Genomic DNA, 19314 nt, shown 5'->3' with positions numbered 1-19314 from the left:
AAAGACGTTAAGAACAAAGGGATCAGTTTCTAGTGGCACTTGAACATGTGTGTTATGTCAGCTCCTTCATAAAATCTTTACTTAAGTTATGGTAAAAGAATAAGGTGTGAAACCATGAAGGAAAAGAAAAAGGATGTGGAGCAACAGGAAACAAAGATGTCAGCACATTTTGGAAGACGAAAGTTCACAAAGGAGTGGTGATTGTGCAGTGTGGCTGAGTCTGCAAGCCCCTGTGACAACAGCAGCAGGAATCAGCCAGTCCACTCCACCATCACCGGGAGGAGGCAGGGCTGGGGAGCTCCAGGTGTGAGGCAAGACGTGGTGAAGACATCCACCTGAAAGCAGTGCGTTTCTAAGTTGTAATAGGTAAAGCACCCAGTCCTGTCTCCCATCTTCAGGGCTCAGTGGCAGACATTTCTTCATCCCAGCAGGAGACCAGTCAGAATGCCTCCAGCCTTGGTGACTTGGGGCACGAGGGGGGCAAAGGCAGACCAAAGTCCACAGTGTGGTGAGCAGTGGGGCCCAGCCCCTCCAATGCCCAGGCCACAGTGCTCCTTAGCCCCCCTGGCTCTTTCCCCAAGGCAAGAGGCTGGGGGATTTGTCCCTAGAGAAAGTGAAGGTCTCTATGTTAGTCTTCTAGGGTCGCCATAACAAAATGCCAGACTGAGTGACTAAACAACAGAAATTTAACTCTGTCAGCTCTGGAGGCTAGAAGCCTAAGGTTGGCAGGGCTGGATTATCCTGAGGCCAGTCTTCTTCACGTGGCCGCCTTCTTGCCACGGCTTCACGGGGTCATCCCTCTGTGTCCGCGTCATCTCTTCCTGTAAGGACACCACGCATGTCAGATGAGGGCCTGTCCTAACAATGCCGTTTCCTAACAATGTCATTTACACTTAATCACCTCTTTAAAGACCCTGTCTCCAAATACAGTCACATTCTGAGGTACTGGGGGCCAGGATTTCACCATATAATTTTGGGGGAACAAAATTCAGCCTATAACCGTCCCCAGAGAAAAGACCAGTGTACAATGTATGCTGTTGTACAGAAGCTAAAGAAATCTAAGAGACAGCCTGCAGCCTAATCAATACTATGGAAAATCTCACCAGTTAATCAGAGCCATATATGCAGAGCATCTGATTAGCCTGTTGGTGATCCTCAATGTTAAATAACAGCCAGTGATTTCCTGACACTTGAGAACACCTGTACCATGAAAAAAAAAAAAAGAGAGAGAGAGAGAGACCTGAACAAATGGGCGAGGGTCAGGGGAAGGATTCTGATTGATAGAGAGACAATGCAGGAAGTAGAAAGTGTCTTTCAAAAAATCTATACGGTTAATATTTTCAGAGAGATAAGGAATGAAATCAACTTCCTGAAACTAAAAAGGAAAGTTGTGTAAAAGCAAAAGCAAGAGAACAAAAAGAGCAAACAAACAAAAAGAGTAAACAAAAGGAAATTAAGGAATATGATACTCAAATACTATCCCATAGAAGGCTTGGAAAACGATTGAGGAAATGTCCCATAAAGTACAACAAAAAGAAAGAGGTAGACAATGACAAAAGCAAGCAAGAGAAGGGAAGACAGAGAGAAAGAAAGAAGGGAAGGAAGAGAGGGAGGGAGGGAGGAAGAAAGAAAGAAAGGAAAGAAGAAAGGAAGGAAGGAAGGAAGGAAGGAAGGAAGGAAGGAAGGAAGGAAGGAAGGAAGGAAGGAAGGAAGGAAGGAGGCAAGCAAGCGTGGGTTAGAGAATTCATTGAACATCAAAGCCCTTCAAATCAACATTTTAGAACACCTAGGTGGCAGGGGACTCCATCAGAGCTTCTAGAGAGAAGGAGCAGCTGCAGCAGTGAAGGGATATAAAGATAATGCTAGATCTGTTGAAGTGAAGGGGTATAAAGATGATGCTAGACCTGTTGATAGTATTGGAAGTGAGAAGAGTATGGGGCAAGGCTTTCAGAAGTCCAAGGAAAAATCATTTCCAAAGTGGAATTCTATGCTTTTCCAAACTGTCAGTCAAATGTGGCAGTAGAATATGGCCATTCCAGGCATGCAGAGACTGCCTCCCACGCACTGATGTTCTGAAAGCTTCCGCGGTGTGTGTTGCAGGGACAAGTTTTCCTGAGACAAGACCTGAGATCTAGGAAACGAAAACTGTAACGTCAAAGGGAAGCAAAAGGAATTTCCAAGGTGAGGCATCAAAAAGCAATCAGCTTAAATGGAGCAGAATGCCAGGAGTGTGGTCCCAGGAAATAAGAAGGAATTAATAAGTCATCTGATATGTTTGATTATAGCCTGAAAAATTGTATTGAGAGGGTATTAATGGGTGTGGTAAAAACTATAGCAACTGAAGCCAGAAGAAAAAAGGCATAAACCACTGCACTTGGCTTAGCAGTGAACACAACATACGTAGTCAAAATAATGACCATATTAGGGGATGAAGGAAAGGAGAGGTGAAAAGGGGGTGGGGACAGAGGTTTCCAAGAAAGTGAACTCTTCATCCACCACAATAGTCGGTCAGTGATAGGTAGCTGACAAATTGATAAATCAAGAAAGTAAATATGCTTAACTCCTTAAGAAAGAAGTAAATACCAGATGGATCCACTAACAAAGTTCAAAATGTGTCTTTGGGAAAGAGCCTCAGAGGTAGAGAAGTATCCAAAGACATTGCTGCTGGTGTTTTATTTTATACATCTTTTGGTGTCATGTATTTTACCAAACACTGTGAACATACTCCTTTGATGATAAAAATTATTTTAGAAACTAAATATATACATATACTTATCAGCAATTCTACTCCTAGCTATATAGCCAGCAGAAATACATCTATATACTCATCAAAAAAAAAAAAAAGACTAGAATATTCATAGCAGAGCTATCCATAATAGCCCAAAACTAGAAACTGTTCAGATGCTTTTCCACAGGGGAATGGACGAATAGACTGCAGTGCATTCCTGCAACAAGAGCCTAGCGAACGGATGGTCCATCACTGCACACACAGGGGTGAGTCTCACACCCAGAGCAGAGGAGTCAGACACCATCATGCATGTACTATGGAACCTATAGGGCATATCAAAGCAGGCAAACAGAATCTGGGCTGTTGTAATTCAGCAAAGTGGGCACCGCTAAGGATGAGGGACAATGAGGAGGCACAGGAAGGCCTTGGGGGTTATATGGTGCTGTTCTTAGTGCCAATGCTGGTTACATATGTGGTGGGCCTTCCCCAAGCTGTGTACTGATGCACAGAACACTTCTCTGTGAGTGTTCCCCATGGTATGCAGTCATATGGGAGATATATATCACATTTTAAAGAAGAATGAAGGGCACAGGAAAAGCCAGTATAAAGTGTGTGACCATTTACTGCTATTTGGATCCGACGAATGAGGAGAATGACAATTGTCAGTCCCACTGATTCTAGCCGTAGTTCTGATGTAATAATAGAATATCTCACAATTTTAGAATCCTTCCTATTCCTAAACGGCCTGCATGCTGGACCCCGTGGCGCCCTGAGGAAAGCAGGCGTGCTGAGGGGCACTGGTGAGGAGGGCCGGGAGGCGTTTGCAGAGGGTGGGCTGCTGGGGTGGATCCAGCTACTCACCTGGAGGAAGGTGAAGCATCATGGGCAGCCCCATTAGTATTCACAGGGCACCAGGACACAGGACCGAGCTGAAGCCACCCAGACACGGAAATCTACTTCTTGGACCAGATCACGAGTGCCCCTCGCCCTCCTCAGGGGCTCCCGTCTCTGCTTCGCTTCCTCCTGAGCTCTGTGTGCTCACACTCGAGCAGTGCCAGCCCTGCGGCCCCCTCCCTCTCAGGCAAGCTAAGCCTGAATCTGTGAGAAACCAAGGCCAGCTTCTCCCTGGCCAGGGCCAGAGGCCAGTGACACTGTTTGGCTGTTTATCCCCTCCGAATTTCATATTGAGATGTACCCCCCAGTGTTAGAGGTGGGGCCTGGTGGGGGCTGTTTGGGTCACGGGGACAGATCCCTCGTGGCTTGGTGCTGTCCTCAAGACACTGAGTGCTCTGAGATCTGGTTGAGTAAAAGTGTGGCCCCTCCTATCCCTTGCTGTCATGCTCCTGCTGTGGCCCTGTCACAGGATTGCTCCTGGTTTTCCTTCCTCCATGAGTGAAAAGTCCCTGAGGCCTCCCTGGAAGCGGAGTAGATGCTGGCGCCATGCTTCCTGTACAGCCTCCAGAAGGATGAGCTACTTAAATCTCTTTTCTTTATAAGTTATCATCCTCAGGTATTCCTTTATAGCATTGCAAGGAGGGCTGAATACAGTCAGCAAATGGAGTAAATGATAGCAGCTCCCCCGTCCAGCAGCAACCTGGCGCAGCAGCCGCAGTTCCTGTTTATGTTTATGATGTTGTTATATGGTGATCTCTTTAAATTGAGATCCACAGAAGGGGCTGGCCTTGAGGACAAAGACACTCAAGACGCCTCCCTGTGAGGAAGTCCCCTCCCTTGGATGTAGTGATTCAGTCGAGCAGGAGGTGGAGAGGATCAGTGCCAGCACCCAGGTGGTGACGCAGCCATCTTCTGGTGTTTGAGTTGGGTTGTAACCAACAGTCGGTACATTTGGTTTCACAGTCCATTGCCTCCCTGCCATTTAGACCTAACTAACATCAGAAGATTTATTTTTTTACGGCCTACAATATAAGGGTTGCTAAAAAGGCAGGGGTGAGAGGTCATAAAAATAGACCTGGGCCTAAACACATGCAGGAAACAAACGTGTGTTGGGAGGTCTGCGTGCAAGACCCTTTGCCTGAGAAGCCTCTCGCTCCTGTAGTTGCTGTTCAGCTTCTCTTTCTGTCCGCATTAAGAATATTGAATCTGCCTCTTTGTCGAGTACAGCTCTCAGTACTTTGTCATTGCACGGCGAACGTTAGATGATGATAAATAATGGAAATAACCTTTACAATAATGCAAAGAAATGTAATCCAGCCAGACAGGTATCAGTACTGGAAAGAAAATGAACCATAAAACACCCGTGATGCTGTACATTTCCAGAGAAATAGTTCGGGAGGCAGCCAGTGTCTTGCAGAAGCCCGTCCCAGATCTCGGGAGGCAGGTGTCTGGCGAGGGCGTAACTGCTGAGGACCCCCAGCTGTGCTGGCCCTGGTCCATGGAGGACGCAGACTGTGGAAACATCGACCTTGCTCCTAAAAACTGACTGCAGGAGAAACAACGCAGCCGGGGTAGCCCTCAGAAAACATGATTTTTCCAAAACCTCAAACAACAGTGGATAATTTCCAGCCAAAGGACAAGCAAAAGCTCATCAGAAACTCCATGAAGAGGGAAGAGAAATGCCAGCCAGTGGGTCCTGGCCTGTCTGAGACAGCCCAGAGTCCAGCACTTCAGACATCTCCAGGGTGTCTCAGGGAAAGGCAGGTAGTGACATGGCAGGGGACTGGAACTTGGAGGAGTGGACTCTGTCACGGGGTCACTGAGAACTGGGTCCCTGATGGCCGGTGCCCCTTCCCGTGACAGATTCCACACAGGAGCTGCAGACCGTGGACCCCTGAAGTGGACAGGCACTCCAGCCATGCCCTGCGAGGACGAAAGCCCTCCCCCAGTGACCTGCAGGTTTCAAGGGGCTTCCCCCTCCCACGGTCACCCCCATGTCCTTCATCTTGCAGCTGTTTCATTATCTCCACCCTGACATTGAACCGTGTGGAGTATGACCCCCCGGCCCCACCCCAGCGACTCACTGAAGGTGAAAGAGATTCCCACGAGGCATGCAGGTGTGGAGCCTGTTTCCCAGGGGCCTGGGAAGGCCCGCGCAGCACACAGCCCGGAAACGCCCGGAGCTTCACTTCGGGCATCACCACAGGCTCTTCTCCTGGCGGGGTCATCTGCCTTGCTTTCTCCCAGATCCATGCTGTCCAGTGTGGGACCCCCAGCCATGGACGATTGTTTACTTTTAAATTAGTTAAAATTAAATAATATTAAAATTCAGTTCTGCAGTAACATGAGCCAAGCCCCAAGTGCCCTGTAGACTCAGCAGGTGGCACGGTCAAGCAGCATCTCCGTCCCCCAGGAGCCTCTGCACAGCTCCGATGTGGACCTTCCCTCCCCAGCTGCTGCCTGGTCTCCAGCTCCTCTCGCCCGCTCCTTTCCTGGGTTACCCAAGAAGCTGCCAGTCCCTCCCACTCTGCCCTGCTGAGCGTGACACACTGCCAGAACTGGAGCCAAGTCCTCCCCATGCCCTGTTGAGCCCACAGGGCTTCCCTTTAATAGGTGTCACCGGCCACAGAAAGAAACATTGGGCATAACTCATTCCTTTCTGGATTCACCTATTTTTATCTTCCTTAGTAACCTGTAGATTGCATAAAGCCAGTGAGTGACTACCAGCCATGATTTGGGGCCTGCCTGCATGGGATTCTGCACATCGTGGAAATGTTTCTGGAGAGCATGAGTTACCTTTGGGAACACGGTAGGGGGAAAGTCTGCCGTCCTCATCATCGTGTGGTCATGAATGACACTCCCTGGGCCTTCTGAGCACTGCCAGGTGTGGGTGATGTGTCCTGCATTCAGCAAAGAGGCTAGCATCAACGCTGCAGTGCCTGAGTGCTGGGTGGAGACACGAGGGCCCAGACCTAAGGCAGCTGGGAAGATACCATGGAGAAGCTGTGGCCCGGAAGATGAATAGTGTTGAAACAGTGACAGGTGATGAAAAGGCCACTGCAAATACAACCAGAGCAAAGGGAAAATCAGGGAGAGGTGGGGAGAGGCCTGGAGAGGGAGCCGGGCAGCACCTACCCTTGACAATTACGTTTGTATCCGTGTTCGGAGATGAAGTCAGCCTCTCGTTTCCCTTTCTCTGACTTTTCTTCTCTGGTTTTGGCATCAAGATTTTATCAGTTTTATAAAATGAGTTTCTCTGTTCTCTGTAGGTGGTTCTTATCTGTTCATTTAATTATTGATAGAATTCATTTCTAAAGTAAGGTAGATTTTTTCAACTATGCTTTCTTCCGGTTACTGTTCTTTTCCAGAAGTATCCATGAACCTGTTTCCACACCAACAACAGATGCGACTTGGGCCTGTTTTGTGCTGTAGATAATAGGATGCCGAGTCCGGCTTCTTTTGTTCATCACTGTGCCTCTGAGATTTATTCCATGACCATTTGGGTGCCATGACGGCTTGCCCTTCTATCACTGGCACTCATTGGGCTTCCAGGTCAGGGCAACCATGAGTCAGACTCCCTTGAACATTCTTACAGATGCATTTTGTGAACACATTAATAATTGTTGTTGGATATTTACACAAATAAATGTCCACTCATTTACGGGAGTGGAATTGTTGTGTGATGTATCTATATGTTCAGCTGTAAGAAATGCTCACCATTTCCCCAAGTGATGGCATGAATTTACATCTCGCCAGGAGTGCAGGGGAATTTTAGTTTTCCCACATTCTCCGTGTCACTTCCTATTGCCTCTTGGCCGTGTCTTGGCCTTGTTGGAGGGTCCATGAATGTTCTAAGCATCCTGGGTTGGGCATGTGTGCACACACAGTAGGCCTGGCCTCAAGAGGAGGGGCCTCCTCTCTTCCCCTCCTCCTTCCCACTTGTCAGCCACAGTGTCTGCCCCTGTGGACAAGGTGTGGTTGGCAGGAGCAGATAGGGGACAGAGATGTCACAGTCGCCCCCAACTCAGATTGTCACAGGAGGCTCGTGCCCTCGTACATGGCTTGCTTTCTCATCTGGGCATTTGGCAGGTTCTTCTCAGGCCCACACTCACCTTCACATGCCCAGCTTCAGCCTGCTGCACAGGCCCTGTGTGTCCGTCCACTTGCCCCTCAGTTGGGCTCTACTGGACGGGACCTAAGACCATGTCTGGTCCCTGGGGACCGCGTCAGCCTTTGTTCCTGGCCCAGCCAGGGCCTGGCCATCTCCACAGAGCTGCACCCTCCTGGCCCCACCCCTGAGACTGCTGGCCAGCCGTTCGCCTTGCAGACTCTCCAGGCAGGAACCGGCTGGCCTTCCGCCCGCGGTGCTGGACATGCATGGAGCCCACAGTGTCCCGTGGCAGCTGCGCCCCCACAGCCTGAGTGAAAAACAAATGCCTGCCTTCTGTGGACGGAACCCAGGCTGAGCAACTGTCAGTCCTTCCAAATGCTTCTCAGCCTCTAAACCCTTTGTGAAGGCACAGGCTTTGAGGCATCTAAGTTGGTTCCACCCTCTTATTTAGAAAACAGGCAAAGGCTGCTGGGGATGGGGCCGGGGAGGTCCCTGTCACCATCCTAGGGTGTGTCTCTTTTGAGGTAGAGCCTGGGGTGGAGCTTCCAGCTGGACCTCCTGTTACAGAGCAAGTGAGCAGAAGAAAGAAGGAGGGAGGGAGGAAGGGGGAGGGAGGGAAGAAAAGGGGAGGAAGGAGGGAGAGAGGAGGGAGAGAAGACCGAGTGAGGAGGGAGGGAGGAAAGAGGGAGGAGGTAGGAAGGAGGGAGAGAAGAAGAAGGAAGAAGGGAGGAAAGAGGGAGGAAGTAGGAAGGAGAGAGGGCAGATGGAGGAAGGATGGAGGGAGGAAAGAGGGAAGAGGTAGGAAGGAGGGAGGGAAGAGGTAGGAAGGAGGGAGGGAAGAGGTAGGAAGGAAGGAGGGAGGAGGGAGAAAAGAAGGAAGAGTTAGGAAGGAGGGAGGGAAGAGGGAGGAGGTAGGAGGAAAGAGGGAGAAAGTAGGAAGGAGTGAGGGAAGAGGGAGGAAGGAGGGAAGAAAGATGGAGGAAGGAGGGAGGGAAGAGGGAGAGAAGAGGGAGGAAAGAGGAGGTAGGAAAGAGGGAGGGAAGAGGGAGGGAGGAGGGAGGAAAGAGAAAGGAGGTAGGAAGGAGGGAGGAAAGAGTGAAGAAGGAGAGAGGAAAGGGAGGAGGTAGAAAGGAGGGAGGGAGGAAGGAGGAAAGAGGAAGGAAGGAGGAAGGGAGAAAAAAGGGAGGAAGGAGAAGGGAGGAAAAAAGGGAGGAAGCAGGGAGAGATGAAAGAGGGAGAGGAGGAAAAAGGAAGGAAGGGAGGAGGGAGGGAGGGAGGGACAGGCCTTCAGCATGCCAGCATGTGCTAAGATACATTCTTGGATAAACCAGGGACCTCAGGTGGGCATGAGAAGGGGAGACATGAGGGAACTTGGCCACTCCCCCAACTAGAGCAAGACCTGGATCCACCAGGTGCATCAGAAGGAAGCAGGGCCTAGAACCCACTCCCAGACCTCTGCCACCTCCACAAGAAGCCACTCCCTTCAGATAAAACCATTCCCCAAAATGTGGCCAATCTGAAGGGCAGGGGTTCCACCAGAGAGAATTGCTGGGGGGTTTCAGCACTAAACACTAACACCCATGGAACGTAAATTGACTTTGTCCCTCCACAAACTGGTCATTTCTCATCACGAAACCATGAGCAGCATGACCTTTACATGTGGATCAACAGCTCTCGGTCCTTTGACAACCAGTTCCTTTGACTTGGCCACTTGGTAGTGACCATTCTACCTAAGGATGTGTGACCCAGCAGTGGTACAAGGTGGATGGACCTCAGTTCGGATGGTGACAACTTCAGCCAAAGCACATTCGTTCTAGCTGTCTGTCCTCTGCTTCTGTAACTTTTATTTCCTCAGTGTGAACAGCACTGCACTTGAGGGACTGGAAGGGGGTGCTTCTGTAACTGTCATTGCTATAGCGCACGTTTACTTTTGCTCTTCAACTTAAAATTCAAGTCTTCTACATATCTTTGCAACTAGGGAAGAGAAAGCAGGTCTTTTAATTGCAGAACCGCAGTGCACACATCACGCTCCAGTGTGGGCTGTGCAGGAGCTCAGCGCCTGGAAGGTTTCAGGTTGCAGGACATCTCCCTTGGGGACTGTGTCTGATGCCCTGCAGCCAGCCCTGCCGATGGAGCCTGGCTGCTTCCTGCATTCCCAACGATGAGCCCTTGTGCCCTGGGCTGTTAAGGCTCTGCCTCTGCTGTGAGCTGAAACGCTTTCTCTGAAGAGCCCTCATGGTGCAGAAATAGTGTCTTTGGGTCCTGCTGAGCCCCTACCCCTAGCCCACCGCTGGCACAGGTGCAGGCACCAGGCACTACTTGGGGCTTCCCCAACCACCTGCATTTTCTAACCACCTGCACTTATTTTCCAACGAAAGGCCAATAAACAAAGTCACAAACTTCACTTGCAACCTGTTGGCAAAAGGGCAGGGAAGGAAAAGCCCAGCCACAAGAAATAACAATCTTGACAAACTTTTTGCACCTACACACAAAGCCTTGCCTTCAGCTCAGAGACTCTTGGACTCAGGTCAAGTTGCCCTGCCCTCGTGCACAGCAAAAAACCTTGTCAAAGAGCCGGGAGCTTTCATCCAGCAGCTGTCAGGATGGAAACATGTCTTCCCATTTGCACCCTGTCAAAGGAATGAGCAAGCTGTTTCGCAGCCACAGTTATCCATTTTCTGAAACAAAAGGTTCACGTCAGGTAATCACCTTCATTAGACCATGTTGTGTGTTTTGTGTATGTAAATGACGTCTCTGCCTTGTGGGAGTGGGCACCCCAGGAACTCTGGCTTCTATGACACGCAGATGCCGAGTGACATTGCCGAAGGCAGCCTGCTTGCTAAGGTTGCATCTGTTTGCTGTTTCTGACATCTCCAGCGATCAGGCCCCTAACACACCACATTCCCTAGGTTTCTTGTTAGAGCCAAACATATAAACCTGCGGATCGAGTTCCCCCAGCATGGAGAATGAGAATAAAGAACAAATGTGATTCTCAAGCAGATACACCAGCTTGGGCATGAAATCTCTGATGCATGTGTGTGCAGAGCCTGCAGAGTTGGGCCAGAACTGAGGTCAAGAGGCAGCCCCATGCCGCTGCCTTTCTCCTCAACACCACCAGAGAGACTGGGACTGTGCCCCAGTTACAGAAGTATCATATTCCTCCTATCCCCCCAGAGCCCAGAGAGACCACAACACACAAGAGAGACATGGGTTCTACCCCGGGGAGCTTACCAGTGAGCAGGAAGGCAACTATTCCACATGTGGGTACTCAGATATGTGAGCCCTCATGAGCTCAGGAAGCCCAGCATGGGTGTTCCCACAGGGGTCAGGGAATGCTGCTGGCACATGCCCGGGCAGCTGTAGTGACTCCACCTTCCTCTCCGCACCCCTTTGCGTAGCCATGGAGATAGCAGTAAGGCTGGTGATTATGGCGGGGACACAAAGCCATGACCCTAATGAGCGATGGCTCTTTGAGTTAGCGCTAAGGAAAGGCAGTTAGAGGAAATTGTGTTCTAAGATGTGGGCCTGTGTGGGAGCGCTGCTGCATGAAACAGACTGGGCTCATCACAACTTCATTCGTTCATTCATTTATTCATTCCTTGTCCTAAGAGGCTTCCATTTTGCATCCCTTTACCTCTGCTCCCTCCAGAATTGTCCACAGTGAGCTCTCAAGCTCAGTTCCAAGACAAAAAGTTGGGGAGGAAAAAAACAAAAACTAGCTTTTAGGATTCAAAAGCAAGGGGAGTGAGAAGGAAGCCAGGCAGTGGTGGGCATCCCTTCCCCACGCGGCACAGACTTCCAGAGCTCAGAGACCACGGAAGACACAGGTTCACATCATGAGTCGTCTCTGAGCGTGAGCCTTTCTGGTCCACTGAAGAGGTGTTGGTATGTTTCAGCTGGTGTGTTTGAACGAACGACATGCCGACTCCCATACTCACCTATAAAACCTAGGAATGTCACTGACCTTAGGTGGAAATGGGACCCGGTAGAAATCTGCCTTTGTGGAGACGGCCATGAGAGTGAGCTAGGACATTCTGCCAGGGTAGTCCTGACCACACGGGGCCCGCCGGTGGCTTGGGGTCAACCCTCCTCAGCATCACGTGGGCTCCCGGGGCTCAGTGCCTTGGTAGCTTCCCACCCCATCTGCTAAATGAGCCATTTTACTCCGGTGGTGCCTCCATGGTGGCCTCCAAAACCTCCGTGTTTCTATCTCCTCATGACCTCAAGAATCATGAATTTGATTACACCAACACCTAGTTATGTCATTGAGCACTAAGGAATATAGCTGTTAGTTTTATATCAAACGATTTTATTGATGGATGAATTTTACTAACACCAGCCATGTCCAGGGTGGGGACGGTCAGGAAGTGAATGACTCATGGCCACAGCAGGCAAGGCAGCTGAGGAGGAAGGTCTCAGGCGTCCTCCAGTGGGTTTCATGATCTTATGAAAGTTTCTCTCGGGGAAATGAGAGCTGTCATTGCCTTCTGCACACCTCCAGTGGGTAGCAGAGATTCAACAAGATAGGTAGAAATACGCTTTAGAAAATTATGAGTTATTCAAATAAATGAGCACACCGTTCTTGGGTAGAAAGAGCAGCACTGGAGGAGTCATATCTAGCCCATCCCTCAATACTGGTGCTGGAGATCCCAGACCCCACACTGGTGGAACTCAGTTGAGCTACTCTCAGTTTTCTTTTATTCCCTTGGGGCCAAGTAGAAAAGAAGTCTGTCTTCCCTGCGGTGTGGGGGAACAGCAGCAGATCCCAGCCCCACATTCGTTTCTTGCAGTTAGAGAACTGCCCTTGTCATAGCAGGTGTGAGCACAGTTTCCCCCTCAGCCTTCTCTGCATCGACAATGCCTTTTTCTGAATCAGCAGCCATAGATGAGCCCTCCATTCACTGCTTGTTCCAACTTGCTTACCATGACTTCCTTTTTCTTCTCCAACTCTGCAGACCAACAAAGCCGTGGCCAAGGGGGACTTGCACCAGGCCAGCACCAGCTCCCGGCGGGCCCTGTTCCTGGCAGTGCTGTCCATCACCATTGGGACTGGCGTCTATGTGGGCGTGGCCGTGGCCCTCATCGCCTACCTCTCCAAGAACAACCACCTGTGAGCTTCCTGCGAACGGAAGGGGAGCGCCCGGGGCCAGGTCTGTGTAGACGTGGAGGAAGCAGACATACCGCATGATGCTGTACAGAACAAATGATTGCCAAAAGACGCCACGAAGCCCTGGGATTTCCTACCCATGAATTTCTTTTGTTTTTATCCTTTAATTTCATGTTCACAGCACTGTGTAGAGCACCAGACAGACGGGCACTGCTAATCCTTCCAAAGGAAAGCTCCAAAGATCCCAGCCCGCAAGGCTGTCTCTGGATGGATTCTGGTGGATGAATGGCAACGCGGCTCTCTGCAGCCTGCCAGTGCCCAGAGTGCCACCGCATGAGCAATATACAAACAGTCCAAAAAAGTGTTTATTTTTTATGGAACACAGTGCAATAGGCAGAGGACAAGGGACACATCACTCTTATGTCTGTGGCCCTGCTGGAGTCCTTTGTGCCCCTCCTGAGTCCACACGCCTTCCCTGCAAGATGAGAATGGGGCTGGGAAGAAAGAGGTGACACCATGGCTGGCAGGAGCCCTGCCGCACTGCTCTGCAGACCCATTGGCCTGACCCTGGAAGCAGAGCCAGCCCGGGGCCTGCCCCTGTTCCTTTCCCTTCACACCACCCTAGCCTCAAGATGTCGAGCCACTCCGGAACGTGTCTATACTCCACAGCTACCCCGCAGCAATACGCACTCTTGGGACCTCACTGATCTAGGATGGGGAGGCAGGCCACCGCCCCTCCCAAGACTCCTCAAGAAAGAGCCCCGTGGTTGCTCCAGAAACTCGAGGCACTGCAGCCGTGGGCACTGCCTCAGCGTAAAGACACAGGGGCGCCTCCCAATCACCGCGCTGGCGGATGCTCACCCCGTCATAAGCAGAAACTAGTGATCCTGGAAACGAGATGGGCCTTACTCTGTCGACTAAATGAATAGCTATTTTCTTGTCATTTTTTAAAGTGCAACTCTTGCTTCATGCTGCTTAAGTTACCAGACGAATGCTGAGAAATAAGTAATCACAGACATTTTAATACCATTTCATTGCTGTTTTACGAGTGTTCATTACTTAACAAAAAATTATCTTTTAGCTTTTTCGCTTAAGACTTTTCTTTCTGATGAATAGCTGTCGTTGGGTTTCATTTATACTTTCCCCTGTGGTTTAAGGAACTGCAGAGCCACCCAGGCCTCCACCTATGAAATAGTAGGGGTGTCTCCAGGAGAACCGAAGTCCCTGCCGCTTCAGTTTCCACCAATAAATATGATCGTCCTAATCCCCTCAGTGGACGCAGAGACCCCCCTCTCCAGGACAGTGGCTCCGCCTGCAGCACTTGGCAAATTCCTGAGGCCTGGTTCAGCCCCAGGCTGACTTGATTGGTCAAGATGTGGCCTAGTAACTACAACGTGAAGCCAAGGTTGAGAACCGCTGCCCTGGAATAAGGACTACGGGTTTGATCCTTCTTCCTGACACTGTCCTCCTTGACCTTGAACATTTAATATTCTGAAAATTATTAGCACTGTCTTCCCGGGTCAAATTTGAGATCCATCTAGCATGTGTCTCTACTGGATGGTTCACAGGGACTATAGGATTTTAACCCTAAGAAGTAGATAGGGAAGCCAGCCAACACCCCTGTAGGAGTTAGAGTCACCAGCCATGGAGGGCATAGGTTTAGGTTCAAACCAACCTGGATTTGAATCCAGCTGTGCTACTTTCTAGCTCTGTGATCTTGGGTAAAGGTTTACACCTCAGTCGGGCACAGTGGCTCACACCTGTAATCCCAGCACTTTGGGAGGCCAAGGTGGGTGAGTCACGAGGTCAGGAGTTCAAGACCAGCCTGACCAGCATGGTGAAACCCCTGTTTCTACTAAATATACAAAAAATTAGCTGGGCATGGTGGTGTGTGCCTGTAATCCCAGCTACTCAGGAGGCTGAGGCAGGAGAATTGCTTGAACCTGGGAGGTGGAGGTTACAGTAAGCCGAGATTGCACCACTGCACTCCAGCCTGGGAGACAGAGCAAGACTTCGTAAAAAAAAAAAAAAAAAAAAAAAAAAAAAAAATGTCTACACCTCTCTGAGCTTCGTCTCTAGGTCTCTAGGAGAGGATAATCAATAAGGCCCATTTTGTGGGGTTGCTGGGGAAGGCGCTAGGCACAGACCATGGCTCCTGGCAGGAGCAGGTGGTCATAGTTACTATCATGCCCTTGATGGGCTATCCCATGGCTGGTCTGTGTCCCTCCATCTCTCAGGGTTCATTTATCACAAGCCATTGTGTCAAATGGTCACCATGCCATCTGCAGCTGCCACAGACAGACCACACAGCTAACCAGGAACCAGGCCCCCTGACACCAGGACCAGCCCCTCCAGAGCTGTATTTGTCCTGAAATGATCCATTTCAAGTTCAAAGACTCCCCAAAGGCGCATATCTTTGGATGTGGTAAAGAAGTAGAACCTGTCTGTACATCCACACCCATCATTTCTGTCTATACTGTCACAGTCACCCTAAGCCAGGCCCTTAGCGCCAGGTACTTTACCTCTGCTAGACCAACTGCCCATCTTATTCCACCCTCTGTATTTCCAGGTGGAAAAGCCTCAGTTCCCAGGGGTTTGGCCCTATCTAAGTTGTCAAGCTCTTCCGAGTCTTTCTCAAGGGCTTTACCTATGGGTGTAAATGGTCATAGTGGGCACAGGGGACAGGGCCAGCTGAAGGCAGCCATGGGGCCCAGCAGCTCACTTGACAGCTAGGCATAGTGTGTGACAACCCTGTGACTGGCTTGGCCTTGGTGGCAGGGAAAGTGACTGAAGGTCATCGTCAGTGGCTGTGTTAGTGACTGCTGTCAGGTGAGCCATCTTCCAAGTGTGTCGGAGCGACCTGCACCTCCCTAAACCTGCATCATTGTTGTTAGGCCCACGTGGAATCCACTAAGCACAGCTATGCCAGGCACACATGACCTCAGCTCATCCTCCCAATAGTCCCAGCAGGGAGGTGTCCCCACCTCCTCCCCAGGTGTTCCTGCCTTCCCAGGCATCCCCCCACCTCCCAAGGCATCCCTATATCCCAGGTACTCCCAGCTCTCCAGGTAGCCACACCTCCCCAGGCATCCCCACCTCCCCAGGTAACCCTGCCTCCCCAGGCATCCCCCGCCTCCCAGATACCCCCACCTTCCCCAGGCATCCCCAGCTCCCCAGTTACCCCCACCTCCCCAGGTACCCCTGCCTCCCCAGGCATCCCCCGCCTCCCAGGTACCCCCACCTTCCCCAGGCATCCCCGCCTCCCCTGGTACCCCTGCCTCCCCAGGCATCCCCCGCCTCCCAGATACCCTCACCTTCCTCAGGCATCCCCACCACCCCAGGTACCCCCACCTCCCCAGGTACTCCTGCCTCCCCAAGTACCCCCAACTCCCCAGGTACCCCCACCTTCCTGGGCGTTTCCACCTCCCCAGGTACCTCCACCTCCCCAGGCATCCCCACCTCCCCAGCTACCCCCACCCCCCCAGGTACCCCCACCTCCCCAGGCGTCCCCACTTCCCCAGGTACCCCCACCTCCCCAGGCATCCCCAGCTTCAGCAAGTGTCCCAACTGACTTGACCAGGTATCATACCCCAACTATTCCCAGGGAACTACATTGAGTTCTGAGGAGAACATGGTAGGGGAGGACCCATCATTGGTTACCATGCCATCTGCAGCTGCCACAGACAGACCACACAGCTAACCAGGAACCAGGCCCCCTGACACCAGGACCAGCCCCTCCAGAGCTGTAACAGGGCTTCCCTCAAACTCAGCCAGCTCTACAGGTGGCCCTGCCCTCTGCAGTAGCCTATGGATTTAAAATGACCAGTGGAACAATCTTCCTGCTTACCAATTGCCGATCCCATGCCCTGGATACCAATGTCAAGTGGAGCCTGCACTGAGATCATGGCCAAAGCCGCCCTCCAGAGTCGTGGCCTGAGTTCAGGATCTGACCCCTGAGGTTTATAGCATCCCTCAGAGGCTCCTAGTGGACCGGCTGAAATGCCTGTCCTTATGAGGACATTTTTGTGCTTCCCTCTTCCCCTCAAAGTGTACCTGCATTAGTTGCCATCGGTGCTGACATCTGTTGATCCAATTTGCCAATAGGCCATTAACTGTCCCTCCATAGCCTGAGCTGAGGCCAAACCCTCGGAAATCACGGCCACCCCACCTCCGATCTAGGGATGCCTCCCTGCCTCTGCTTTGTGCTGATAACACTGGGATCAATGGCATCAGGCTGTGGCTGTGCTGTCCCCACCCCGATGACCTCCTGGAAGTTCTTCCCTGCTGTTCAGAGTGAGCTTGGCTGTCCAAGGGGTGGGGGCTTCGCTCCCCTGACGCTCTTGTCTGTATAGTCTGCTCATCTTTGAAAGTAACAGTGGATGCTAGACCAAGACACAGGAGGTCTTCAGACTGTGGGCTCCCTGCCAAACAAGCATGTTCACTGAGTAATGAATTCGTCAACTGCCTGAGCCTCACAGGAAAGAGTCAAAGTTCCCTGTGGGGAGAGGGCAGAAGGGGCAGGATCTGCTGACCCTGCATTTAAGGCGCAGCAGGACTCAGGACCACAGAGGCGACTTCACCTTCCCACAGGAGTGAGGGATGGGCATGGCCTGGGACCTCAGAACAGGGCCCTCAGAACAAGGTCCCCAGAACAGGGTCCCGGGAAATGAGAAGCTTGCGTACAGCTGCCCCATACACGAGGGGATGGGGATGGCTGGGATGGAGTTCCAGGCAGGTATGCACAATGTGATGACCCCCCTGGGCAGGGGAAGACCCTGAGGCCTCTAAGGATTTGCCCAAATCTACCAGGTGGAAAAGCAGCAGATGCGTGTGAATGTGGGTGACTCCACGCAGAAGCACCAGACTGGAGACATTCCCAGTGGGTGGGGCTGGGCTTGGCTTTCCAAACCCAAACAACGGGAGAGGGCCTGCTCATGCTGCAGGGAAACCTGTATTTGCTTGAGCGGAAACCAGCCTCTACTCCAGAAGAAAGGTCAAGGGCTCATTCCTTTGGATTTTGTTTCTGGTCCTGCTGCTGCTGTTTGGTTTGGTTTTGAAAGCCCATAGGGTAGGACAGCTTTCTTCAGGAAAGCTTTCAAGGCCCAAGGACAACAGCGTGCAGGCAGGGCTGAGTCCTGGCCTTCACACTGAGGACACTGACCCCCACCCGCTCCAGGATGCCCACTGTGAGCCTCTCACGCTGGCCCAAGGGTGGCCTGAAGGGCCTCTAGGCCCTGTTGACAGCTGCCTCTGGTCGCTCCTGTCCAGCAGAGGCCACAGACCCACCGCAGTGCCTACAGCTGCACATGCTGGAGGCTCCACAGGAGAGAACAAGGAATGCCAAGGGCTGAATTCACGAGAGCTTCGCTGGGCTCCCAGGGCAGGCTCATACCCGGAGTTCCCAGGGCAGGCTCATGCACAGGACTCCCAGGGTGGGGTCCCAGGGTGGGCTCCTGCGCAGGGCTTCCGCCAGGGCGGGCTCGTGCGCAGAGCTCCCAGGGTGGGGTCCCAGGACGGGCTGGTGTGCAGGGATCCCAAGGCGGGCTGGTTCCCAGGGCTCTTGGGGCAGGCTCGTGTGCTCCTCACATACTCCAGCACAGCTGGAGCATCCACTTCCAGGCCTTCCCATCACAGCACTAAAGCCATTAGGAGTGACAAGGACAATGTCTTTGTCCTGATTCTGACCGAGGCCCTCTCTGACTTGCATTGCAGGCAACTCCATTGCCTAATGTGTGTCTACAGTCGCCATGCTGTGTCCAAATAGCACAACGAGGAGCCACAAGCACACAGTTCCCAGATTAGATCTGAATATTTGCCTTGACCTATTCTTGAGATTTCTGCCTCTGCTCCAATCCAGGACAAGTGCTGTGGCTGCCCTGGCATCAGACCTGGCTTCTCAGTGCCACTGCACCCATCCCATCAATGCAGGGGCCAACGTGGCGGATCTGGGCTCCAGACTGCTAGACAAGTGTCCCCTCAGCTGAGCATATTGTCAGTCTCCTCCGTCACCCTCATGTCCTTTGCTCTAGTGTAGAATAAGCCCAGGGCTGCGCTTGCCCCAGACAGAGAGAATTCAGCCCCTGGGCCTACACTCAGTTAGTCAAGGCTAAGTGAAAACGAGGTGCTCTGGGAGGTGCCAGATAGGTCCTGGAGGGCATATCCCCTGCACCTCCTACTACATCTAGGGGACTGCGCTTTGCTTTTTACTGAAACCAGGTCATTCGGGGGCAAATATGAATACACATAGACAGAGATAGCAATAAGACATTTAAGAGAGAGAGGTGACACAAAATCACGGTATGTGAACCATCTGCTCCAGCTCTAAGCCAGCGCTCTCCATTCTCATCGGCCTTTGCTTATGACACCTTAGGACACCTGAGTCCAACTCATGACTCAGCCAAAAAATGGACAATGATTTGGATCTGTCGCCTATATATGCCAGAGCATCCATATTTGGGTTCCAACTATTTTATT

General features: G+C 51.5%; 1 protein-coding gene across 3 annotated transcripts in view; it reads left to right on the top strand.

Moving 5' to 3' along the window:
* The window catches only part of SYNDIG1 (synapse differentiation inducing 1), a 195665-nt gene extending 181745 nt beyond the window's left edge, over nucleotides 1–13920 (top strand). For all 3 annotated transcript variants that reach the window (XM_073009105.1, XM_073009111.1, XM_073009110.1), the window contains exon 4: nucleotides 12689–13920. In XM_073009105.1, coding sequence (XP_072865206.1) covers nucleotides 12689–12847 — 159 coding nt within the window. In that variant the 3' untranslated portion in view covers nucleotides 12848–13920. The remainder of the gene's footprint in view (nucleotides 1–12688) is intronic.
* Nucleotides 13921–19314: the final 5394 nt, after the last annotated feature.

This window comes from Chlorocebus sabaeus, chromosome 2 (genome assembly GCF_047675955.1).
Source record: "Chlorocebus sabaeus isolate Y175 chromosome 2, mChlSab1.0.hap1, whole genome shotgun sequence".
Taxonomy (NCBI): domain Eukaryota; kingdom Metazoa; phylum Chordata; class Mammalia; order Primates; family Cercopithecidae; genus Chlorocebus; species Chlorocebus sabaeus.
The sequence above is the reverse complement of the archived record's forward strand: the minus strand, read 5'-3'. Positions and strand labels throughout refer to the sequence as shown.